The 26251-nt window shown below is 40.8% G+C and overlaps 2 protein-coding genes across 4 annotated transcripts; one reads left to right on the top strand and one right to left on the bottom strand.

The window, feature by feature from the left end:
* Nucleotides 1–397: 397 nt before the first annotated feature.
* Nucleotides 398–10560, top strand: rnft1 (ring finger protein, transmembrane 1). 2 transcript variants are annotated; one of them, XM_024012206.2, is made up of 9 exons: nt 398–540; nt 1957–2432; nt 2524–2600; nt 5668–5768; nt 5967–6120; nt 9176–9334; nt 9469–9534; nt 9741–9842; nt 10044–10560. In XM_024012206.2, the coding sequence occupies exons 1-9, from the start codon at nt 515–517 to the stop codon at nt 10176–10178; spliced, it is 1296 nt and encodes a 431-aa protein (XP_023867974.1). In that variant the 5' UTR covers nt 398–514; the 3' UTR covers nt 10179–10560. The 2 variants fall into 2 exon arrangements, with proteins under 2 accessions (XP_023867974.1, XP_023867973.1); XM_024012205.2 differs by having other exon boundaries at nt 5653–5768.
* Nucleotides 10561–16098: 5538 nt separating this feature from the next.
* Nucleotides 16099–24747, bottom strand: LOC111980213 (ribosomal protein S6 kinase beta-1). 2 transcript variants are annotated; one of them, XM_024010897.2, is made up of 14 exons: nt 24585–24747; nt 23707–23750; nt 23159–23279; nt 22982–23050; nt 21266–21413; nt 20615–20672; nt 20099–20290; nt 18011–18101; nt 17753–17860; nt 17532–17594; nt 17364–17441; nt 17134–17241; nt 16696–16808; nt 16099–16469 (listed from the first exon to the last, which is right to left on the bottom strand). In XM_024010897.2, exons 1-14 carry the CDS (start codon nt 24654–24656, stop codon nt 16199–16201), a joined length of 1536 nt encoding a protein of 511 aa, XP_023866665.1. In that variant the 5' UTR covers nt 24657–24747; the 3' UTR covers nt 16099–16198. The 2 variants fall into 2 exon arrangements, with proteins under 2 accessions (XP_023866665.1, XP_023866666.1); XM_024010898.2 differs by having other exon boundaries at nt 23703–23750; nt 24585–24614.
* Nucleotides 24748–26251: the final 1504 nt, after the last annotated feature.

Below are 26251 nucleotides of genomic sequence, written 5' to 3'. Positions count from 1 at the left end.
ACTCAGAAATACACTAAGGTAATGGTAATGTGATGTCTGTTGTCGACTAGCCTACTGCAGTTGGGGACGCTCAAGGTGGTTGCTTATCTAGGATCAGATTACTTCACCTCAGCCCTAAACTTAACCAAAGGGGATGAAAACATATCTGACACTGAGCCTGTGACTATAGCCTACCTGTTCTTCTGGCGTAGAGCTTCACGAAACAAAAATTAATTTAAGGGGATTGATTTATGGGATAAATGTTTGTTGCTTAGCCTACATCACATTAGAAGTAAATATAAAAACAATCTATTTGTCTATTTCCCATTCACTGACTGCTTCGCTGAGGTGGTTCTCTGGTGTTCTCTTTCGTCTTTGACCAATTTTACGTCAGTTCGCGACGCTGAAGCTGCCGCCTGTCGTATTCAAGATGTCTTCCAAACGATAGGCTTATGGCTTAGCTTGTTTTTAGATCGTTTATTTTATTTACATTTTTGGTTAATTTTGCGTATTAGATGGAGAACGGTGGCTTATCATGAAACTCCGGACTCAGTATGACAGGTACTTAAAGCTTTTTTCCTTGCATTGCTAATGAAATGACATACCGTTAGCCTAGCTAGCTGATAGAGAATATTTGTCACTTGAAGTCTAACGAACAATATAGATTAGCTAGAGTAACTGCCATTAATCTCATCAATGTCAACAGCCTCAATTTGCCAAAGAGCTGTCAATTGTAATGTTGATCAGACAGCTTGTCACAAAGTTATGTTTCGCTAGCTAAATGCTACCAAACGTTAGCTAATTGTCACTCCTTATGTAAACAAACGAGAAAACAGTTGTTAGACTGGTACAAAAGTGGGTATTGATATAACGTTACTGGTGATAACACAGTCCTGAATCTCAGACTGTAATTTATCCAGCCCAAGTAACATTAGCTAGACTGCATTACAATGGTTTAACGTTATTAAGCTGTCAACAACAACCTGTAGCTAGCTAGTAGGGGAGTAGCCTAGTAGTAGGTGGCGGGTAGATCTGCGCAATAGTCGGTTGAACGGAGGATGCTTTATGTACTAGCTGGTGCACGGGGGACACCAGTGTATTACCGGGAAAGCACATAAATTCGAGATGATAGTGCAGATCTAGCTGGGTTAAGTTTAGCGATTTGTTTTAACATTCAGCATCACTCCATCACGGGGAATATAGCATTATTTCTAACAACTATATCTACATATATTTCAGAATGTTGTGTATCCCTGGAAATAATCAGAATTAATGTAAACATTACAGTTTTGAGAACATATCTTGTCCAAAAAACTTACCCCAAACACAATTCATCACAATCGCTTTTTTGTCTTTTAATAATTTTAAGCACCTTTTAACACAGGCTTAACACCTAGCAAACACTTTGTACTTTTTAAAACACTTTCAACATAGGTCAGGCCCTGTTGTTACCTCATATCCCAGCAATAATGTCTTGCATTACGCCTGGGAAGAAAACACTTCAATTGTTCAACTTGCCCAATGGGCATTGGCTCAACATACCCCAAGGCAAACATTTGACTATCTTAGCCCACACAGCTACAATGAGGTGCTAGGTTTAGGACCTCATATGGAAGCTTATAGAGACCCCAAAAGATTTATAGAACAGTCTTACAATTCTGTACTTTGGTTAAGATACAAGCATCATGAAACTACTAACACAATAAGTTAATTTGACTTGGTGAAAACCTAACTTTCTTACCACTTTTTCCATGTGGTTACTTCCTTACAGACTCCATGGAATGATGACATCTTCCTAAATATTTGGTCAAATTATTAATTTTGTTTATTGTTTCCTAAAAACAAGGTTGTCTCAATTTACCCCACTCTCTCMTAGGCCTAGCTAACTTAGCAAGATTGTTAGCTAGCATCTGCACATTATAACTAGGCTATATACTCTGTCTCTCCTCTTTACCTCAAACAATGTATTTGTTGAAGGAGTGATTCCAGAAGAACGTTGAAATCGAGGGAATCACCAACTGTGATGCAACCTAACTCCAGCGAGGTAGGTGCCCATCAGGCAGGAAATGGCTTGTCCCTGACTATACAGCCAGAGCTACTGACCAGGACACCAGCAGGGGCTACCGGGGGCTCTGTCATCCCAGAGACCAGTGATGAAGTCCGTGTACCTATTCTCTCCAGCGGGCCCGGGGAGCCCAGTGGAGGAGGAGGTGGGGCTTCATCCCGTAGGTCCAGAGCCAGTTCCAGAACCAGTTCCCACTCCCATTCACATGGTGGGGGACACCAGCACTCTCACAGTGAGCCCAGTGAGACAGACCCAGCTGAAGCTGATCTGGAGTCAGGGGAGCCCAGCACCTCATTCTCAGAACTGCGCTACCTCTTCCGCTGGGTTCAGAAGAGTCTTCCTTTCATAATCATCCTCGGTGCTAAACTAGTCATCCAGCATGCCCTAGGTAAGTGTCAGGTAATCATAACATATACAGTCAGGAACAATTTTCTATTTATCTAAGGTTATCTGACATCTCTTCCATGACTTTGTTGCAGGTCTAGCTGTTGGAGTTGGCTTGTTTACAACTTTTCTTTATGCGAATAAGAACATTCAAACCCAAGTCTTTCTTCAGGTAAGTCACTAACGAAAGAAAATATATARTACCAGTCAAAGGTTTGGCCACACTCTACATTGTAGAATAATAGTTAAGACATCAAAACTATGAAATAACACATTTGGAATAATGTAGTAACCCAAAAAGTGTTAAACAAATCAAAATATATTTTATATTTGAGATTCTTCAAAGTAGCCACCCTTTGCCTTGATGACAGCTTTGCATACTCTTGGCATTCTCTCAACCAGCTTCATGAGGAATGCTTTTCCAACAGTCTTGAAGGACGGCAGGTAGCCTAGTGGTTAGAGAGTTGGACTAGTAACCAGAAGGTTGCAAGATCGAATCCCCGAGCTGACAAGGTAAAAATCGGTCGTTCTTTCCCTGTTCCTAGGCCGTCATTGAAAATAAGAATTTGTTCTTAACTGACTTGCCTAGTTAAATAAAGGTTAAAAATAAGAAAGTTCCCACATATGCCGTTGGCTGCTTTTCCTTCACTCTGCGGTCCAACTCATCCTGAACCATTTCAATTGGGTTGAGGTCGGGTGATTGTGGAGGACAGGTCATGTGATGCATCACTCTCCTTCTTGGTCAAATTGTTGAAAAACAAATAATAGTCCCACTAAGCTCAAACCAGATGGGATGGCGTATCGCTGCATAATGCTGTGGTAGCCATGCTGGTTAAGTGTGTCTTGAATTCTAAATAAATCACGACAGTGTCACCAGCAAAGCACCATCACGCCACCTCCTCCATGCTTCACGGTGGGAACCACACATGCGGAGATCATCCGTCCACCTACTCTGCGCCTCACAAAGACACAGCGGTTGGAACCAAAAATGTTTGACTCATCAGACCAAAGGACAGATTTCCACTGGTCTAATGTCCATTGCGCGTGTTTCTTGGCCCAAACAAGTCTCTTCTTCTTATTTGTGTGCTTTAGTAGTGGTTTCTTTGCAGCAATTTGACCAACTCTGAACAGTTGATGTTGAGATGTGTCTGTTACTTGAACACTGTGAAGCATTTATTTGGGCTGCAATTTCTGAGGCTGGTAAGTGAACTTATCCTCTGCAGCAGAGAACTCTGGGTCTTCCTTTCCTGTGGCGGTCCTCATGAGAGCCAGTTTCATCATAGCGCTTGATGGTTTTTGTGACTGCACTTGAAGAAACTTTCAAAGTTCTTGAAATGTTTCTGATTGACTGACCTTCATGTCTTAAAGTAATGATGGACTGTCGTTTCTCTTTGCTTATTTTAGTTTTTCTTGACATGATATGGACTTGGTCTTTTACCAAATAGGGCTATCTTCTGTATACCAACCCTACCTTGGCACAACACAACTGTTTGGCATCAACACATTCAGAAGGAAAGAAATTCCACAAATTAACTTTTAACAAGGCACACCTGTTAAAACTTCTTATGGCKGAGATCCCGTTAACGGGATCGACTTGACAACAGCCAGTGAAAGTGCAGGGTGCCAAATTCAAACAGAAATCTCATAATTAAAATTCCTCAAACATACAAGTATTTTACACCATTTTAAAGATAAACTTGTTGTTAATCCCACCACAGAAATAGAGATAAAATGAATCACTAACCTTTGATAATCTTCATCAGATGACACTCATAGGACTTCATGTTACACAATACATGTATGTTTTGTTCGATAAAGTTCATATTTATATCCAAAAATCTTAGTTTACATTGGCACGTTATGTTCAGTAATGTTTTGCCTCCAAAACATCCAGTGATTTTGCAGAGAGCCACATCAATTTACAGAAATACTCATAATAAACATTGATAAAAGATACAAGTATTATACATGAAACTTTAGATAAACTTCTCCTTAATGCAACCGCTGTGTCAGATTTCAAAAAAACTTTACGGAAAAAGCACACCATGCAATAATCTGAGTATGGCGCTCAGACACAAAAACAAGCCATACAGGTACCCGCCATGTTGTGGAGTCAACAGAAGTCAGAAATAGCATTATAAATATTCACTTACCTTTGATGATCTTCATCAGAATGCACTCCCAGGAATCCCAGTTCCACAATAAATGTTTGTTTTGTTCGATAAAGTCCATCATTTATGTCCAAATACCTCCTTATTGTTCGCGTGTTTAGTTCAAAAATCCAAATTCATGACGCGCAGGCCAGACGAAAAGTCAAACAATTCCATTACAGTTCGTAGAAACATGTCAAACGATGTATAGAATCAATCTTTAGGATGTTTTTAACATAAATCTTCAATAATGTTTCAACCGGAGAATTCCTTTGTCTTTAGAAACGAAAAGGAACGCAGCTACCTCTCACGGGAGCGCGCCTGAGTGAGCTCATGGCACTCTGCCAGACACCTGGTTGAAACAGCTCTCATTCCCTCATCCTTCACAGTAGAAGCCTGAAACAAGGTTCTAAAGACTGTTGACATCTAGTGGAAGCCTTAGGAAGTGCAATATGACCCCATAGACATTGTATATTGGATAGGCAAACCTACAAACCTCAGATTTCCCACTTCCTGGTTGGATTTTTTCTCAGGTTTTTGCTTGCCATATGAGTTCTGTTATACTCACATACATCATTCAAACAGTTTTAGAAACTTCAGAGTGTTTTCTATCCAAATCTACTAATAATATGCATATCTTAGCTTCTGGGCCTGAGTAGCAGGTAGTTTACTCTGGGCACCTTTATTCATCCAAGCTACTCAATACTGCCACCAGCCATAAGAAGTTAATTGAAATTCATTCCAGGTGACTACCTCATGAAGCTGGTTGAGAGAATGCCAAGAGTGTGCAAAGCTGTCATCAAGGTAAAGGGTGGCTACTTTGAACAATCTCAAATATAACATATATTTTGATTTGTTTAACACTTGCTTTGGTTACTATGTGATTCCATATGTGTAATTTAATTGTTTTGATGTCTTCACTATTATTCTACAATGTAGAAAATAGTACAAATAAAGAAAAACCCTTGAATGAGTAGGTGTGTCCAAACTTTTGACTGGTACTGTATATTCTCAATTTGTACATCAGTGCTTTAATTTATACTCAAACCTCAATCTGAATCTGATTGTCTTCAGTGTATTTCTCCTCAGGATCGTCGGTCAAAAATAGAGTGCGTATGGCTGCTCCTCTTCCTGGCGTCCTCCACACTTCTGCTTTACTACACATTTCTCGCTGAGTCACTTTACTATTGGTAAGTTTCCCTTTACTTTACATGCTCACAGCAGAATAGAATTAAAATAATTATACGCAATATGTGGAAATTTGCCTTTGGCTTCACAGCGTGGTGTGATTAATACACAAAACCGACAAACATTAAAAACATCAGGACTGGGAGCATAATACGTAATCCACATCCTCTCATCCATCTTTCCCTCTCTCTCTTTCTCAGCCTAATTTTCCTGAGCCCAGCTGTTGAGCCCCTGGGTTTCTGGGAGGTCCTATGGGCGGTGGGTGTCACCAACTTTATGCTCAAGTTCTTCTTCATGGGGTTCAAGTGCCTTATCCTACTGCTACCATCTAACCTGGTAACATTCAGAGCCCAGGTAAGCAAGGAAGGATGCTCTCTCTCCAGTTGTTTGATAAGGCCCAGTCGGGCTCGTTGGCTAAAAATCTATTGGCCTGAACAGAATTTCTAGTGTCCTGGACATGGTGCAGTTAAAATCAGGGCCTAAAACCAACGTTTAGTCCACCAGCCACTGTGGCAGGTAGATTTTTTTTTAAATCTAGCCACTCATACAGTATTTATTTTTTTACTAGCCAAAATATTTTCCTGCAATAATTACAAAAAAACAAGAAAAAAATCAGATGGACATGCTTTGTAGTGATGTGGTAAATTGCTAAATTTAAAAAAAAATCGTGACCTGAATCTTTTAACCAAAATATCACAGACAAAAATTTCCTGCTGTCCCTTTAAGGGTGGGATGTTACTGTGGCAATGAGGGAATTCAAGCAAACCATCAGTGACAGTGTGCAGATGTGTCTTCGCTAGCAGTTGAGGCAAACTCAAACATTGAAATACAACCTAGTTAGTGTAAATGGCCAAGAAACACCCAAGGACAAAGTCTCACTTTAGTAGACTCAAGGAAATTAGACCATATCAGGGACGTCACTAGACATTCAGAACATCCGGGGTTCAGCCCTGAAGACCTGGGGCTGAATCCTGTGCGACCGAAATGAAGCGCCGTGCACGCTAGCAGTGAACATTTTGCAGAAACATAACGCTATGTTGCATATCTCGCTGCTTTCTTCCATGCTCTTTGCTCTCCTGATGCCAAATAATTAACACTTCTTAATATTAATTCAATGGAATATGGTGTCAATAATATAGCGTCGTCCAGATTTGGTCGGGGTAGACGTCATTGTAAATAATAATTTGTTCTAGTTAAATAAAGATTCAATAAAATAAAAAATGCTAATCGCTCTATGGGTTCATTTGCATAATTTTGTTAAATTAAATGTGTATATTCGTTATTTATCACACGCACAGCATACAGATACAGAGCATTTAGGCAGAAAATCTGTCAGACAGGTATTTTATAAGCCCAATCATTGCGCAACAATTCTAAATGCAATCGTGTGTTTAAAAATTGCTTTTTTTCCCCTCAACTGGTAATTGAAGCATGCTTCCTATTCGCCATTCATATGCATACTGTAGGCAACGGAAGGCAGGCTTCATCAGCGCGTCACATACCACTTTGCAATGAGCTGGAGGCAGTGTGCATTTTGAGAACATATAGCCCTTAATTGTTTGAAACAGGAACGTTTTACTACATATTATGAGGCATGTTTTACCTTGCTTCAAAGTAGTCTAGGCTAAATCCGTCCATATCCGGGGAGGCAATTATTTTATAAAGACTTCCACATGACATTGAAACCAGTAGCTTATTTATCTCATGTTCTATGGTTTTCAACTTTCTTTGATTGTCCGGTAGCCAAATGGACAGTAGCCTACTGCCTTGTGCGCATTGCTGCGCTAATAATGTTAAGAAATAATAGTTTATCAACATTTTAAGCTAAAGGTTCTGATCTGTTACATCAGACTCATTGCTTTAAAATTAAAATAAAATGTATATAGCCTAGGCCTACTGGTTGTTTGAATTTGGGATCTATCGTCCCACAACTTTACAAGAGTCTGTTTGGGCTATTTATTTCTCTACAAGCTGACTAATAGAATAGGTCAACTTTTCTACTATGGGGGATAGTAGATTGACATAGGCTCATAGGCGGTGTGCCCATAAAGCTAGGGGAAGCTATGCTTTCCCTCAGTAAATTGAATTAAATTGCCAAAATTTTATAGCCTAATTAGCTTACTCCTGTCAATACAGAAATAAATAAAATCATTCAAAATAGGCTACCAAAGCATTATTTGGCCAGAGAGGATCATTAGCTTCCCCTAGCCTTAATTTTTTGGGGGATTGTTTTAAATCACATTGCCTACAGTCGGAAGGAAAGGCTGCACACACTGCAAATACCAACTAGATGATTGTTGAGTTGCGACTGTCTGTGAAAAGAGGCCCAGCCAGGCATATCTTAATATTTCAAAATTCAATTGTGGAAAAACATAGTTTGGAAAGCAAATTGCTATTTCTGTAAAGAGAAAACAATGAAAATACTAATCTGTCTTTTAGTTATCAAAATTAGCAATTGAGCGAACAACAGTCGGCCTATAGTCTATCTTATTGGCACCAGAGGAGAGCATCGGTCATATCCCTAGTGAGTGCACACTGCGCATATTCACTCTTTATCATTGTTGGGTCAATGCCACTTAAAAGTTTGTTTTTGGACAGTAATTTACTAGTGATTTTGCTGTTCTTTACTCATCTTGTTGGCTGAAGAAAAGTAATGTGGACAGTTATTCGAACTTCTTCAAATTTCGTGTTAAGGACATGTCATTGCATCCTGGACTTGCATGTTCTGTTAAGACTAATTACCATAATGTAAATGTGGTTTCTGTCATTCTGAGCACCGTGGGTGGACGCCCTAATCATGTTGCCCACACAATGCATAGGCCTATGGGTCCTGTACATTTCTCAAATGTCCAGTAAATGAAAATGCTGCCCTTCAAATGTCTGGCACATTTTCATAACCGAAATCATGCTATACCCTGCTAAGCATCCAAAATATCTTTTTACAATGGTGGGGGAGTGCTACGATGGAGGTGAGGTGGCATCAAAACAGAGCCCCCTATCTGTCATCTAGTGTATATATAAATCAAGAATGTTAGGTGTTTATTGAATTTTTTTGTAGTTTTCCTTTTGCAGACTATCAACAGTAGCCACTAGCTAGCCTATTGTTAGTATGTTCACTATTGAACGTTTTACTTTTGTGAATCAATTTCCATTAAATGAATAAGCTCAGTGAGTGGATTGATGAGTGCTTCTTTTTACTCTGGACAGCTTGCGTGTGCTGTGTGAACGCGCCAATTTATGTACTGCTCCAGTGCTCGAAGAAGTTGTGACTCGCGAGGAGCGTGGTTGAATGAACAGCCAATCATATTGTTCAAATACAAAAAGCCTGATTTTTGGTGTGATCTTTCACCGTTTTGGAGGGGATCAACAGCGGGAAAGCATTGATTCACTCATGACTCGCTGTCCCCAGGGGCGGTGGTACATGCTGATTGAAGAGGTGGGCCAGGTGTACCAGTCTGTGGCCCCCATCCCCCTCTGGTTCCGCTACCTGATCACCTACCAGGAGGTGGATGGCAACACTGGCCTCACCCTGGGAGTCCTGCTGGCTCTGGTCTACTTCATACTCAAGGTGGCTGACCTACAACTGTACCACATATCATGGATCAAAGATGGATGCTTCAAAATGGCTCATTTAGTAGAGGAAATTCTTTGTTATTTACACCTTTTGTTTAAATGTACTAAACTCTTACTTTTTCAATTCAGCTTTTAGGATTGTATGGACAGTGGGGGTCTTTCCAGAAGACTGTGAGGCTATTTCTCAGTGGCGAGGTACAGTACTTTAAATAGATCAACATGTCAAAAATGTTCTTAGTGGTGGTATGTGGGTTGACTGACAAGTGACTACTTGTCTTGAACATGCTGAAAAGCTTGTTCATGTATAGATCATGTCAGTATAATGTGGACCCTTGTAAGGAGTTTGGATCTGTGTTTGTTGACTGTGTGGGTTGGTAACATGTGTTGTTGTTCCTCCTCAGCACACGGGGGCAGCAGCCACCAGGAGCCAGTGCAGTGAGGCTGGGGACATCTGTCCTATCTGTCAGGCAGAGTACAGGAACCCTCGAGCCCTCCTGTGTCAGGTAAGACACACCACCACATTACTGCAGAATAAACATCGCAGACTTTTTTGAACTTGTATTTTCTACTCTTTAAAACCAGTTACCAGGCACTAGAAACCTAGTATCTGAGGCTACACACACATACAGTACTGCCTGTATGTGCTTTACTGTAGCATGGTTTGATTGAGGATGCTTGTTTTATTTTCTCTCTCTCAATAACAGCATATTTTCTGTGACGAGTGCATTGCTCTGTGGTTTAACCGGGAGAAGACGTGTCCACTCTGTCGCACGGCCATCACAGACAAGGTCCACAAGTGGAGGGACGGGGCCACCACACCTTACCTCCAGATCTACTGACAGAAAGAGATGATGAAGGAAAGTGGAGAGCATATGACTTATGGACACTGTTTGCGATGTGTGAATGACAGTGGTATTGACTGCAATACTCCACTCCTCATTGGCTTGTGAAGCTGATGACCATACTGTTCCTCCATTCATTAAGGGCTGTGCCCACTACTTGCCAACGTCAGTAAGGTCACATAAAATGTGGGATTGGGATGCATTCAGCACTGTGGCATGTTACTGCAACTCCCTCTCYGACCATCACTTTTCTACACAACTAACTGACTGACTGAAGTTGGTTCTCTCTCTGCATGGCCCCTTTTGCTGTTTTTAGTTAATTTTATTTTCAAACATTTATCTTTTTTTATCATGATCTGATTTAATCATGTTTTGTTTTGACGGCCAGCCTAGAAGAACAGAACAGACAGCCTCTGTCTTTATTAGACAGAGCTGTCAGGGAATATCCTGATCCCAGATCAGTTTGTGCTGTTTTGCCAACTCCTACCTTTGTCAATGTCAAGACAATGACCATAAAGGGCGGCAAGACAGCACAAACAGATCTGGCACCAGGCTAGTCAGGGAATACCTGGAGGTTTCTTCTACCGGTAAATAGGGGTGGGTTCATGAGGGATATTTCAATTGTAGTAGTATTTTAATCAGATGTTTTATGTCACTCCCTCCAAATTTAGAACAAATGTGGATCACACAAAAATGTGTTATGTTTGGTAGATACCCAGTCTTTCAAACACTTCTCTCTTTGAGTTGCGAAGGGATTCCATTCTGTGTCTGATAGAGGCAGTCCGGATAGACAGAAGTGGTTAAAGAACAAAATGGACTCAACTCGTTGAGAAGCAATTACAAACACAAAGGTTGATGATATTTAAAAAGTTATTAATTTGGGGGGCTTCTTATTTTCAGATTAAGTATGATGTCTCTGCTTTTTAAGATTTGTTTTCCAGATGACAAATATGCAACACAACTAAGATTGTGGTGAGATTGGTTTGATCCATAAATTATTTTTCTAAAGTGATGATGCAGTTGCATTCTTCCACTCTGGTTTTTAAAAGGATGTATCTATTTTACTACCATATTTCATTATGTAGTGAAATCATTTCATGTTTTTCTTCCATAAAGTCTTTCCATCAACAAATTAAATAAAATATTAAATGCTTTTTTATTTTTTATTATAGCCTACTAATAATTGGCCCTGAGCATTTACACTCATTATATAATAATACACAAACCTGTTTAAGCTTGTTATGAACCAACTTTGTTTTTCAGTTATTTACATCCTATTTGTCTTTAGAATGAAGAGTGCAGAGGTCTTAGGGACACACAGAAAAACATCAATCTATCCTCTTCCTACCATCCATTGGCTGTTCTTAGTATTAACTATTGTCCCATTTGGACTGTCATATAAGTGGACTGGAGGCATATAGTTGGGGAGTCCATATCGATACAGGTAAAGGAGACCACAGTGAGTGTCAGCTAAGTTTGGATGTTCTCAAACACAACCATGTTTTCTATGCTCTCTGAGGCATTGCAGTCAATGGCTGTTTGAGAGCATTAATACTGTGATGTATGATGGATAAATTGTGACAGACTGTTCTACAAATAATATTGACTAGTTATTTAGGATGCAAGATGATTCGCAGTCCGTCTCAACTCGCCTCTAAAGTTGGCAGCAACGTCGAACGCGCCCAATAACTTGGGTCAGGGCAACCAAGGGCTCTATCAAAGGTTATGGACATACTGACAAGATACATGTCTCTCAGCCATAGCCGTGGGAAGTAGCGGTGCTGAGGGGGCTGCAGCACCCCCTGAAAAATCGCAATTAGACAAAATATTTTCACTGGGCCGATATAGACTTCTGCAGCGCATTAATGGAGATGGTAAATGCTGCATATCCGCTAAATTGGAAATTACCGTTAACATTTCTAGCGAGAAATCTGTAACGCTTCAGAAATACAGATTGAATAGAGCCCCTAGTCAGTACAAAGTAAACAATCAAATATAATTTTAGCCGCCTCCCGAGTGGCGCAGTGGTCTGAGGCTGTGCCATTAGAGATTCTGGGTTCAGGCTCTGTMGCAGCCGGCCGCAACCAGGAGACCCATGGGGCGGCGCACAATTGTCCCAGCGTCGTCCGGGTTAGGGGAGGGTTTGGCCGGCATGGATGTCCTTGTCCCATCGCGCACTAGCGGCACCTGTGGCGGGCCGGGCGCATTGCACGGTAACACGGTCGCCAAGTGCATAGTGTTTCCTCCGACACATCGGTGCGGCTGGCATCCGGGTTAAGTGGACATTGCGTCAAGAAGCAGTGCAGCTTGGTTGAGTTGTGTTTCGGAGGACGCAAGGCTATCGACCTTCACCTCTCCCGAGTCCGTACGGGAGTTGCAGCGATGAGACAAGAGTGTAACTACCAATTGGATAACATGAAAAAGGAGTAAAAATATATATGTATATTTTAGCCAGCACCTTTAAGCAGGAATAACAAATTAAAGCATCGATCATATCACCAGAATAAGACCCTCGATATTTATTGGAAAAGATCATCAAGATCGCCGTTCACTTTCACCATACTGTGAAATTAATCATATTTTTTTCTTCATCTGTAGCCTAATAAACTGCATGGTTTCCCGAGTCACAGTGGGAGGACCATACACCGTATCATCCCGACTCGAAGTTAACTTCGATATGGTTACTATATCAGAGTTGCGCATAAATGCGTTTCTCGCATAATTAATTTTACAGACACAAAAATATCCTTTAGAGTTTTTGTGGCATTTTGTAAAATTGTAACAAACTACCTGTTTGATTCACAGCTGTCCTGTTTTTTTTTATGTGGCATGACTTTCTTTTACTTGCATAAAAACTGGATGGAAACGTGGTTACTGTTACCTCAAGTCGGTGTCTTCTGGACATTCCTAGCAACCATTATGAGAGTTGACCAGTAACTTTGGGGGTAGCATAATCATTCCAGGTTGCACTATAATCACTCACAGGCTTCAAATCAGCAACACTTTTTATTTTGTTCTCATCCATCCACTTACATGATATTACAAATCAACATCCCAGGTCATGGAATAAATACAGGGAATAAATACAGGGATGAAATATTGACTCAGATTAAATGTTTGCAGCATCTTCTAATAAGTTGATTAATCAAGGTATGTTCCCATTTGTATACTTTTCAAAAGGCCCTCAAGCTCCAAACCACATCCCACTCAGATCATTACAATCATTTTAGTATTTAACAGGTTAGAGGAGCATCATTTAGAGACTCTACACTACTAGAAAGAAACACATGGTCCAATCATCTTCCTGTCTCAATAGCATTCAATACACATCTGCAAATACATACAAAGTTGCAATTATTATTTATTTTTAATCTCACACACACACAGCCCATATTTCCAACACTCAACAGGCATCTTAAAAAGTTCAAGTTCAGAATTAAAAGAACCAGGTAAAAGTTATCAAAAAGTTACTTTCTGAACATGTCCATAGCACAATATAATTCTATTGTAGTACAATAAATATACAAAAACATTTAGGACATTGTAGTTTGGAATAAAGAATTAACTGCTGCATTTGAGGTTTCTCAAGATAGATATTCATATGATAAYCATATGCACATATCTACAAATAAATAAAATGAACAAAATAAAGGTTGTCATTTACAAAAGATCCATGCGTGCCAAACATACAACTGACTATGCAATAAATACATTGTTTGCATAGTGGGACTGATGCAGTAGAAAAAGAAAAGAAAAATTCACCATAGAAGTTGTTGATTGTTAAAAATGTATTCAAAGCTAAGCCATGGTCACTATGGAAGTTGCTCTGAAGCACACCATACATCCTCTCCAATGGAATCTGAAGATAAATCACTTGGTCCATTCCGTCATTGACAAGCACACACGAGGGAGGGGGCGATAATGTCTATTTTAATAAACCTCAGCAGTCTTGGAATAGGAAATCCTCTGTCAGGAGAAACATTCACCCAGACAACCTTTTTTTGACCCATCCAATTGTTTTGAACAGGATGTAGGTTTGTAGAGGGGGACACGCCAACAAATTGTTATTTACAATGACGGCCTACACCAGCCAAACCCGGACGATGCTGGGCCAATTGTGTGCCGCCCTGTGGGACTCCCAATCATGGCCGTTTGTGATACAGCCTGGATTCGAACCTGGGTGTCTGTAGTGACGCCTCAAGCACAGATGCAGCACTCAAGCACTGAGATGCAGTGTCTTAGACCGCTGCTCCACTCAGGAGCACTTCTAGAGAACAACCCAAATAAACTGCCTGGTTCAAAACGGAACAGAATAGTACAACTGTTTGCTTATTGACTGAGTTTTTAAAAGTATGTTTTTAAAAAGTAAAATTTTCACATTTTCACATTTATCAAATAACAGACACATTTGGTTAAGTATGACCATTCTCTAGGTCGTGTGAACACTGCCTTCAGCTAGATGGAACCTTATAGTTGGATTATTATTCATTTGACTAAGTTTCATGTTTGGGGAAGAGGATCAAATGGCTTTTCTCCAGAGGCGCACAGTTAAAGACCACATACATACATACATACATACATACATACATACATACAACACCTTCAAGTCACCACATATTTCAAACAATCACTAGTTCAAATGGAACCAGCATAGCGGTACAGCCCTACTGATATCACCAAGGGTTCAAAAGACTGAGGGAAGCATCCGTGAAGCACCTAGCCAGGTGCATTAGACAAATGTAACCTGGTGATAAGCTAAACACAAAAGGCAGTGATGATGAGAATTTGGCCTTGATGCTTTGCTTCTTTCAATTCAAAAGATGAGCCCTCGGTTTATATCTGACAATGACACATTTCCTGGACGCCCGAAAAGAATAGGTCCATAATATTATAATAAACCTGCATGCATCTTAACCGTGAAGAKAACTCATGTGGGTCATCTGAGTAAGTGACACTCGAAAAGGCATTTCGAGTCAGTTTACATTCAATGTACTACATGCAGAGACAGACAGAAAGGTTTTGTATCTACCGAGAAATCCAGTCAGATGGTGCAGGTGGTGTTGCATTCAGCTGAAATAGAATACACCTTGTTTTTCTGTTTGCTTTTAGCTGCACCTCCATCAATGACACCACACCAGGGTCATGTTCAGTAAGGCTCACAGAAATCTGTTCATTGGACCCGTTCAGATAGCACCTTCCTGTTTAATTCAGTTTCAATACGTGTTCTACCTACTGAACACAACCCAGCCGTGACCCAGCTGTGTTCAACAGGATTTATCCTGACTGGATGTGACAAAGCAGAAAGAAAGGCATTGTGGATTCCATCTTTTTTTTTAATGGAACAATGCAGCCTAATATACTATAGCATGAGAACTGTAGAGAATATTGTGTTCTGTGTTCATTATAATTTTCTCCATCTATACTGTATCCTGTAAAAAGGAAGCAAAGGCATTTAAGGGGGAAATCCTCTCCACCCTTTCAGCCTTCAAAAGTCTATTACACGGCTTCAGAAATCAATAACGTCTCACTCCTGGTGAGGAAAATCATTGCTGCATGAGTAACACTGTCTGTCCCCACTCACACAAAGTACAAAGCACCAGTATATCATATGAGAAGCTATCCCAGCGGAGCACACAAGAATCAGGCAGCAGCACTGCTCTCGTCTCTTCCTGCATCTACACCCTACTGGGCATTAGGAAGTAGTCAAGACCTTTCGTTGTCTGACTAAAGCTCTAATTGGTGGGAGGGAGTTCTCTCCCTCGTCGCCCCTAACAGGAGACTGCTATAGTTTATTCATATCTGCTAGGGTAGAAAGCCCCATGTGGCTCCCAAGCTGCTCAAAAAGGGAAAGAGAGGAGAGGGAGGGAGGCAGAGATGGAAGGTGTGTCTGGAGGAGCTGGTGATTGGTGTCGATGGTCAGCGCTCCGTCAGTCATTTCTTTAAGGCTTTTAAAAGAAAAAAAAGAAAAAACGGGGGAGGAGGAATTAGAAAATAGGAGTTCTAGATGGAGCTGAGCGTCATAGATTCATCCGGAGGTGCTCTGGACGTTTGGACATCAGGGGGTAGGCCTGCTTCTTGAAGGGGCCGCCTGTGGTGGTGTTGCCAGAGGGCTTTTTGATGGGCAAGGGGGCAGACACCTCAGTAGCTTTGGAGCTCACGTCCATCTGCTCCACACCAACCTCCATGGGCTGGTCTCCAGACCCAGAGCTCCCAGGGGACAGCAGGGACGAGACTCTAGCCTGGGTGGGGGCCCGGGGCCAGCAGTCCCCCCSAGCAAACTTCACTGGACTGAGGGAATAGGACATACGGCAGGGTTAGAATAGTGCATTTGAGTACCGACAGGGGCAAGGCAGACCATTAGAATAGTGACATTTTAAGAGTGAGGATAAATCCCAGTAGAAGTGAGTACCAGAATGATACTGGATTCAACCACTGCTGGGCAGGACATCTTCATGTAAAAATGCAAGTTCTACACAAACCTAGAGGAACATGAGACAAAACAAAAAGCACTTACCTCACTGGTGTTCTTGGGCTTCCCAGAAACCTTCTTGGTGAGCGGACTTTTTGCTCAAAGGGGAATTTCTCCTTGACGTTTTCAAGCACAGAGGGGGCTACATACGTAAAGCCCTGTGGGAAGGAGGTCACGGGGAAGATTATAGCCAGGCTCATCAAGGTCCATTACAACACAGAACACAGGAGATGAGCAATGACACACTCATTAAACTACATCATGCAATGTGGCCAGACAGTCAACAGTTTCCAGTAAAAAATAAATAACAGAAAACAGACGCATTACCCATTTCTCGTAAGAACAATCTTTTTTTGTMAAAAATTAAAAAGAACAAAAACAGTCTAGCTTATGCCTAGACGTGTGCGTGCAGCCATGCACACAGTAAAACACACATGCCCACAAACACGAAACCAAATGGACTGAGCACAGTAAGCAGCCTACCAGGAAGACTTGATTGGCACTTTCACTGAGCGTGGAGTCGTCAGGGCTGTCAACAGGAGTCTGGCTGGTGAACTTGGAGTCAAACTGGCTCACGTCATCAGCTGATTGCTACAATGGAAGGAAAGGAGGAAACCTGTTAACCTCTAGTCTCTGTGGGTCATGGAGGACTTGGGAAGCACAGGTGTTCTTCTTCACAATGAAAATTCTATGAATAAGGAATGATGGCTCACCAGAACAGGCTTGAATGGAGGCTCCACTTTGCGAGCGAGAAGTTCGTCCCATTTAATATGCCTGAAGAATGGGTGGGACTGGAGACGAGAAAAAAGCTACATTAGAGGGTGTCCCTCTTCACCAACATTGTAATAATCCTGCAACAGGTGCCATGTTAACTGTATCACCTGAATTTCTGAGGCGTCTCCTGGGCCCGCCCCCAGCCGTAATGAGGCGTTGCGTTTTAGTAGCTGGAACAGAGAGTTATGTTAGTCTTCTCCTTTGTTTTCATTTGACCCGACTTGTGTTACATTTCACAATCAGAAGATGGAGTGTACCTGAAATGCCACCCAAAAACGAATTTATTAAAACTGGAAGAGTTTAACATCTAACACAGTGAAACGCTTACCTTTTTGAGAAGGTCCCTGGCTTCTTGTGTGAGGTAAGGTGGCAAGTTCAATTTACACTTTAAGATTTTGTCAATGGTCTTCTTCCTGTTTTCACCAGTGAATGGTGGCTGTTGAGTAACAAAAAAAGTATGTTCCACAACAATAGCCATAATGTCCACCTGAGGTTAAATATCAAAATAATATTCAAAATGTAAAAAGATGATGTAGTCTTGTACACTGGCTATATTATGTGTATTTCTTGGAGGAGTTGTACTCACTGCTCCTGTCAGCATGTCATACATGAGAGCTCCCAGGCTCCACCAGTCTACAGCCCGGTTGTGTCCACTCCTCATCAGGATCTCTGGGGCCCTGGAGTGACAGAGTGGAGAGGAAGGGGTAGGCCTATTCAATGTGCAACCAAACCCTATACAATGTAGAGGTCGACCGATTATGATTTTTCAACACCGATACCAATTATTGGAGGACCAAAAAAAGCCGATACCGATCAAATCGGCCGATATATATATATATATATATATATATGAAAATGACAATTACAAAAATACTGAATGAACAATGAACACTTTTATTTTAACTTAATATAATACATCAATAAAATCTATTTAGTCTCAAATAAATAATGAAACATGTCCAATTTGGTTTAAATAATGCAAAAACAAAGTGTTGAAGAAAGTAAAAGTGCAATATGTGCCATGTAAAAAAGCTAACGTTTAAGTTACTTGCTCAGAACATGAGAACATATGAAAGCTGGTGGTTCCTTTTAACTTGAGTCTTCAATATTCCCAGGTAAGAAGTTTTAGGATGTAGTTATTATAGGACTATTTCTCTCTAAACCATTTGTATTTCATATACCTTTGACTATTGGATGTTCTAATAGGTACTTTAGTATTGCCAGCCTACTTCTCGGGAGTTGATAGGCTTGAAGTCATAAACAGCGCAATGCTTGAAGCATTACGAAGAGCTGCTGGCAAAACGCACGAAAGTGCTGTTTGAATGAATGCTTACGAGCCTGCTGCTGCCTACCACCGCTAAGTCAGACTGTGCTATCAAATCATAGACTTAATTATAATATAATAACACACAGAAATACGAGCCTTAGGTCATTAATATGGTCAACTCCGGAAACTATCATTTAGAAAACAAAACGTTTATTTTTTCAGTGAAATACAGAACCGTTCTGTATTTTATCTAACGGGTAGCATCCATAAGTCTAAATATTGCTGTTACATTGCACAACCTTCAATTGTATGTCATAATTATGTAAAACTCTGGCAAATTAGTTCGCAACGAGCCAGGTGTCCCAAACTGTTGAATATACCCTGACTGTGTGCAATGAACGCAAGAGAAGTGACAATTTTCCTAGCTTAATATTGCCTGCCAACATGAATTTATTTTAACTAAATATGCAGGTTTAAAAATATATACTTCTGTGTATTGATTTTAAGAAAGGCATTGATGTTTATGGTTAGGTACAGTCGTGCAACGATTGTGCTTTTTTCGCAAATGCACTTTTGTTAAGTGCATTCGCCCGTTTGGCGAAGTTGGCTGTCTTTGTTAGGAAGAAATAGTCTTCACACAGTTCACAACGAGCCAGGCAGCCCAAACTGCTGCATATACCCTGACTCCGTTGCACAGAACGCAAGAGAAATGACACAATTTCCCTAGTTAAAATAAATTAATGTTAGCAGGCAATATTAACTAAATATGCAGGTTTAAAAATATATACTTGTGTATTGATTTTAAGAAAGGCGTTGATGTTTATGGTTAGGTACATATTAGCTGTCTCTTATACACATCTAGATGTGTATAAGAGACAGGTACATATTGGTGTACCTAACCATAAAGTGCTTTTTTCGCAAATGCGCCTGTTAAATCACCCGTTTGGCGAAGATGATAAATTAACAGGCACCACATCGATTATAGGCAACGCAGGACAAGCTAGATAAACTAGTAATATCATCAACCATGTGTAGTTAACTAGTGATTATGTTAAGATTGATTGTTTTTTATAAGATAAGTTTAATGCTAGCTAGCACCTTACCTTGGCTCCTTGCTGCACTCGCATAACAGGTAGTCAAGCCTGCCACGCAGTCACCTCGTGGAGTGCAATGTAATCGGCCATCATCGGTGTCCAAAAATGCCGATTACCGATTGTTATGAAAACTTGAAATCGGCCCCAATTAAATCGGCCATTCCGATTGATCGGTCGACCTCTAAAACAATGTGCAACCAAACTCACTAATTTCTCCTACCAAGAGTATATACAGTAGTGGATCAAGAAGTTTACAACAGACTAGGAGGCTGATATTAACTTTCATTGTTTTAATATTAGGACCGTGACTTACATGTATTCTATGGTGCCACAGAAAGTGTGAGTAACTGTGCCGTCGTGGATTGATTCTTTACATAGTCCAAAGTCTGTGAGCTTGATGTGACCGTTGTTGTTGAGCATGATGTTTTCTGGCTTCAGGTCTCTGTAGATGATGCCTTTCTGATGCAGGTGTCCCAGAGCCATTGAAATCTCTGCCAGATAGAAGCTGCAGAACAGAAAACAGACATCTATACAGTTACAGGAAGTATGACGAAAAAATTCTATCCGTAAAGCATCAATAGCATTTAGGAAAAATGTATCCTTTCAGATTCGCCTTTCATTGCCCTCTACATTCTAAACCTAAGTGTTGTGCTTCCAACATCCTAACATTTGTCTGCTTCTAAAAATAGATCCAAAACACACCCCTACTGACCTTATGCTATGTAATCAAATCTCACATCTGTTGACACAACATTTGAGTGAGGTTCCAGACACTCATATCTATTCTACACACTTCAGACAGATATCTCCAGCATGACAGATCACTTACCATGCTTTGTCCTCCACAAGGATCCCCTCTCTCTCCAATTGCATAAACAGCTCCCCACCTGCAAATCACAGATACAGCATTTAAATATGCACTATGCAGAAATTGCTCGTGGTTGCTAAAATTCTAGTAGTTCGCTTAATTTCAGTTAATGTGAAAAACAACCAAGTATATTGTAGAAAATCATTGTACCATCTAAACCGATGTGATATTTTCCATAACCATTTTCAGCTGTTTGAAACTGGTGTAACAAAAAAACTGAAAGTAAAAGACAAAAAACTAAACTTAAGAACGGGAAGTATAGATATAGCGCACATAGAACATATCTACCGCCTCTTAGATTTGCTTTCAATGTGAATGACAGATCTATAACTGACATTTCTATGTCAATTTGGTCAGGTCGCCCAAAAAGTTACATATTGCAGCTTTATTTTAACTTAGGCCATAGTGTGTATGTTACGCTGTGTTGTGTGGTTTGTGTGTCTGTATGATGTGTGTGCGCCCACACTGTGCCCCAGCCACTCACCTGAGTGGTACTCCAGGATGAGGTAGAGTACAGCTTGCCACCTGTCTGGAAGGCGTAGTTGCAAGGGTGTGTGTATATATATATATATATATGTGTGTGTGCGTACACACTGTGCCCCAGCCACTCACCACTTAGGTACTCCAGGATGAGGTACAGCTTGCCCCCTGTCTGGAAGGCATAGATGAGGTCCACTATGAATGGGTGCTTCACCTCCTCCAGGATGTTCCTCTCTGCCTTGGTGTGTGCCGTGTCCTTAGCGTTACGCACTATCATCGCCTGGAGGCATCAAACAAGGCATGGATTGTCAAGCACCGTCAGCATTATAACAATGGTAGTACTTTACATTTACAGCAGAGAATAAAGGGGAAATAACCTGGTAATAGTATGGTAACAAGTTAGTCACTCCAAATGAAAAATATTATAGCAAAATAGAAACTGAGGTATGATATGCATTTGAAAAGTAACACTAGAGAACATTCTTTGTCTAGCAGGACACACTATGGTAGGTAACGGACAACAGGTTTGCGACGGTCTGACAACATAACAATAACCTAAAGGAAATGTTCATTTGCAATCTGGTTTCGATGATTATTTCTCTGCGCTCCCCTTTTCCCCAGCCCAGTGAAAGAAAGTAAAGGAACGCCTCTGCTCTGAGCCATGTCATTAATGCCGTTATTGTTGCCCTCAGGTCCAGAACACGTGCAAATCTTTTGCTCAAAGAAATCCAAAACATTCAAACTATTTCAGCCGTCGGGAACAATACTAGATCTGTTTCAGTTGGATAAAGCCTGAGCCCAGTGGCAGAGCCAGAAGCCAGAGTATGAGAGCAGAGCAGTCGGTCATGAGCGTGAGGCTCTGCTGCCTGCCGTGCTACACAGCCACTTACAACATGCACACAGTGCTGGGTTCTGACATGGCCGGTTAAGTTCACCATGCTAAACACCAGTGCTGGGGCAAGTCTGCTGCTTTTCAACAGTGTTACACTAGAGTACATACACCCTTATGTTATACTAGGGAAATTGTGTTTCCATAGCTAGGGCTGACACTGAGGACTTGTGAAAAGCAGAATCAACAACCTCTGCATAATCAAAACAGTTGCTTTGTGAGAAGGTGTTAAAGTTCAGTTAGCCATTGTTATGTAAATGCAAGCTGAAAAGTACCAGGGGCTTTACTTTGACCACAAGTGAGAGCAGGTCCGCAGGAGCCATGGCCCATGGAAACAGAAAAGTCTGAGCCTTTTCGGTCAAACACTGGGGTAAATCCTGTATGTAAAAGCTATATGGGCTTCCAAGATGTGAGGGAAAGAGGGGAGGTGGGACCCTGGTGTTTTATTTGGCAGTGATGATAGCTGCTGGTTGGCTGGTTAAGAGCTCTTAGCTCCTGCATGGTAGCAACAGTAAATACTGGCTTATAAAAAACTATAAACAGAACCATTATTACCGAAACCTCTAAGGCTTCTGGGAAAAATTGGTGGATTCTGGGGCCAAGATGCAAACCAGACAGGCAGTCATCAATTACAGAAAGGATGCAGAGCAGATGGAAAGAAACTGTGGAGAACAAACAGCCCTGAGGTTTCATGGGAAGTCGTTTTAGTTTTTTTGTTATGGGTTAGGCGGCCTCTTTTCTGACTGCATGGCTAAATGAATTCACCTGTGTATTCAGTACACTACTGTAACAACTTGGGTCAGTGTCCAATCTGGGCTCATCGTCATGTCAATGGAAATCCTTAAGAGAATAAATCTTTATAGAATAAATAACACAGAACTTAAGTGTGCAGTTCCTTAGGGGCAAACGAGACAACAAAAGATAAGTATCTCAACGTCATGAGAATCCAAACAGCCCACCTTCTTCAAGACCTTCATGGCGAAAATCTTTCCCGAAGTGGCACCCGACACCTTACGAACTTGAAAAACCTGAATGTGATAGGGGGAAAGTCAAACCATGGATTTATGCTATCTATTCTAAGGAGAAGACGTGAATGAATACTTGAACAAGTCATAGGGTGATGAGGGATAGGTCACCTTTCCATAGCCTCCTTTTCCTAAAACCCGGAGTAACTCAAAGCATTCCGGACGAATCTGCTCCGTTCCTTTGTTGACGCTGTCTTCAGAGATTTCAAACTTTTCACAGTCGTCCATGTTACTTGAAAATAAATTTTAAAAGACAACCATTGAAACATAATTCATTCATGTCAAATTTCAGCCAGTCAATGTTGAATCTACCCGAATGACAAAACCAGAAGGTTAGATTAAAAATGCAATCCGCAGTAGGGGAAAACAGTCCTGCCTGCACAAGCAATCTATCGACTAAAATCACTCATTGTCCTTTATCTGTTCATCATTCATACAACATCATAAAAGTGGTCAAAGGTGTTGCAGTAGTTAACAAAAAATGTATTACACAGATTATTAATCCCTTTAGGGCAATTAGATTGACACCTGTGCCCAAACAATAAAACACATAGAATTGCATGTCAAAGAAGCACCCTGTTGTCAAAGATGTTGTGGTGAGTGTGCCACATTAGCTAGTGCTAAAATATACAGGCTGAACCTATGTTGTAAATACCCACAATTCGAACCCGCTGCATTGCTCCGTGCATTCGCTCATTTGGGTCTGGCAACAAAAAAAAAGAAGAAAAAATAGAACAATTTAACAGGATTGATCTTTCTCCATCAGTAAACAACTTCAAAAATATACCAGTTCCAGTGATTATTCAGACGGGACTTTTTTAACTGCATCACACACACAGTCTTGTGAGACTGCTGAAAAAAAAGCAAACGATTCTAAAATTAAAGATGTATGAAAGAGTAGCTAGAATTCTAAAATTAAAGATGTATGAAAGAGTAGCTAGAACAACTTGTTTCACTTGTCCACATCCAACGATGCCGAAATCTGATCATCAGAGGTCAAGTGGTTTCATAGCTATAGTAATCTGTCAATGCGTAACGTTATATCCGTTTACGTTAGCTATGTTTTGACAATCCAACTAAGAATGGATCGTTTATTGAGAAGACAGATGGCTAGGCCTATATAGCTGGTTAGTTTAGCTTGCCACCAACGTTAAGTCCGCCCTTGGTTCAGCTACCTAATAATAGTTAGTTACTATAATATTAATTAGCTAGCTACCTTCTTTCTTACTTACTGACGTTCATCGCTAAATTAACTAGTTATATATTAGCGGTTGTACGCGTGGGTTCTTTTGGGCTTGCCACGCACGACTAGCTAACCAGCTGATATGTTGAAGTTATTGACAAAGACAGTCTTAAGCTTCTGACTAACATCAGCTTCTTTACTGCAGACAAGTTAGTTTGCGCCTCCCTTCTTCACTAGCAGCTAACGATAGTAGCAAACTGGTTCATGCCAAGGTCGGAAGCTAAAGGAAACTAGCTAGCTAGTAATGTTTTGCTGGGTAGCTAGCTAATTACTGTACAGTAGCTGGCTACTTACCCCATCCCCGAGTTCGTCATCAGACGCATTTTCGTCCGCCTGATCCAAATCAATGTCGAATACCCCCGCCATTGCGTTTGCTTGGTCCCTCTCTCTCACTCAGTCCGAAATAAAGTATCAACTTCTCCACTGCCTCATGGAAACACACCTCACCGACATAACCGGCTACAGTAAATAGAACCCATGCGAGTAGCAGTACCGCTAGCTACCGGCCAAACACAATTAAAAAAAGGGGAAAAAAACAAAGCCAAGTGTTGAGCACGCGCACTGCTGAAATTAGATAGTAGCTAGCTGAGTATCCCAATGTCCATGATACCCCATACTTTTTCGTTAAATGATTTCGCCCGCTTAAACATGTTATATTTGATCGTATCTTATCCTTTAGTAGTTTCAAAGTGATGTTTGTGTGATATGGCTCAGAAATTAGCTATGGTGATGATATTGTAGTCAGTCAAAATCGAATCAAATGTTATTGGTCACATACACATGTGTAGCGGATGTTATTGCGGGTGTAGAGAAATGCTTGTGTTCCTAGCTCCAACAGTGCAGTAGTATCTAACAATTCACAACATTACACACAAATCTAAAATAATGGAATTAATAAATATAGAAATATTTGTCCCATGGACTGCCTGGCATATTCTTTGCCACAACAGGTATGATTGCACTATGAAAAAATGTTCACAGGCTTTTGTGTATTCTCACTTGGTTAATTGTGATCTTGGTGTCTTTTGTGATCTAACCTGTAACCAGACTAACTGTTTGTGTGCAGATACCCGTTATTGGCAGTAGATGGCAGTGAAAACAAAGCAATCCTTCTTCGTGTTTCACCCCATTTGGACCTCTGAGTCTTGCAGTGGTCGTAAGTGCCAACAGGGGGCACCCATAGAGTGTTACCAAATATTATTATAGCTAACCAACCCTGATTAATCTGTGGTGTTACTGTTTACCTCAGCCTGATTCAGGTGCTACTTATCTTCCTGTTGTGGAATAACCCACATAAATGTACACAGTCACCTTGGGTTGAGGTGGTGTGAGAATTATATGATGTTTTACATATAGCATCACCATTCCTGTGATGATGACTCATGACTGGGAGCATTTATAAAAATAAAAAAAACACACACACACGGACTAGCACACGCACACGCACACGCACACGCACACACACACACACACACACACACACACACACACACACACACACACACACACACACACACTTACTTCTACTCAGTGCCCAGGGGCATTGAAGGCTTATCTCTGTGACTCAGTGACACCTGTGGTTCCAGATCAAAGGGACTGTGTTTCAAGTCAAGTTGAATTTTTTTTTATTAGTCGTATGTACGGGATACACATGTTATACGTTGTCCAACAAAATGCTTACTGCAGGTTCCTTCTCGACAATGCAAACAACAGTAAGAAATAATAAAATATAAAAAGACAAATATAAAGTCAATGGCAGTAGAATAGGATAAATGTTTTAGCATAAGTATAATACAGGAAGTGACCATTTATAGTTCAATAATTACATGTGTATAGGAGAAGGGGGGATGGGGGTAAGTGTATAAATTGAGCAATATAATAAGAGTCTTCTGGTAGTAGAAGTTGTGATGTGTGTGTAGCATGAATGTATATAATATATGTGTGTGTGTGTATGTCTGTGT

Source organism: Salvelinus sp. IW2-2015, linkage group LG20, assembly GCF_002910315.2.
Source record: "Salvelinus sp. IW2-2015 linkage group LG20, ASM291031v2, whole genome shotgun sequence".
Classification (NCBI taxonomy): Eukaryota; Metazoa; Chordata; class Actinopteri; order Salmoniformes; family Salmonidae; genus Salvelinus; species Salvelinus sp. IW2-2015.
This window is presented reverse-complemented; position numbering and strand designations above follow the sequence as displayed.

Coding starts and splice junctions, on each gene's coding strand:
- rnft1 (XM_024012205.2), top strand. CDS start 515: ATGAAACTCCGGACTCAGTATGACAG. Junction 5,769..5,966: donor GCTGAGTCACTTTACTATTG/GTAAGTTTCCCT, acceptor TCTCTTTCTCAG/CCTAATTTTCCTGAGCCCAG. Junction 6,121..9,175: donor TGGTAACATTCAGAGCCCAG/GTAAGCAAGGAA, acceptor CGCTGTCCCCAG/GGGCGGTGGTACATGCTGAT.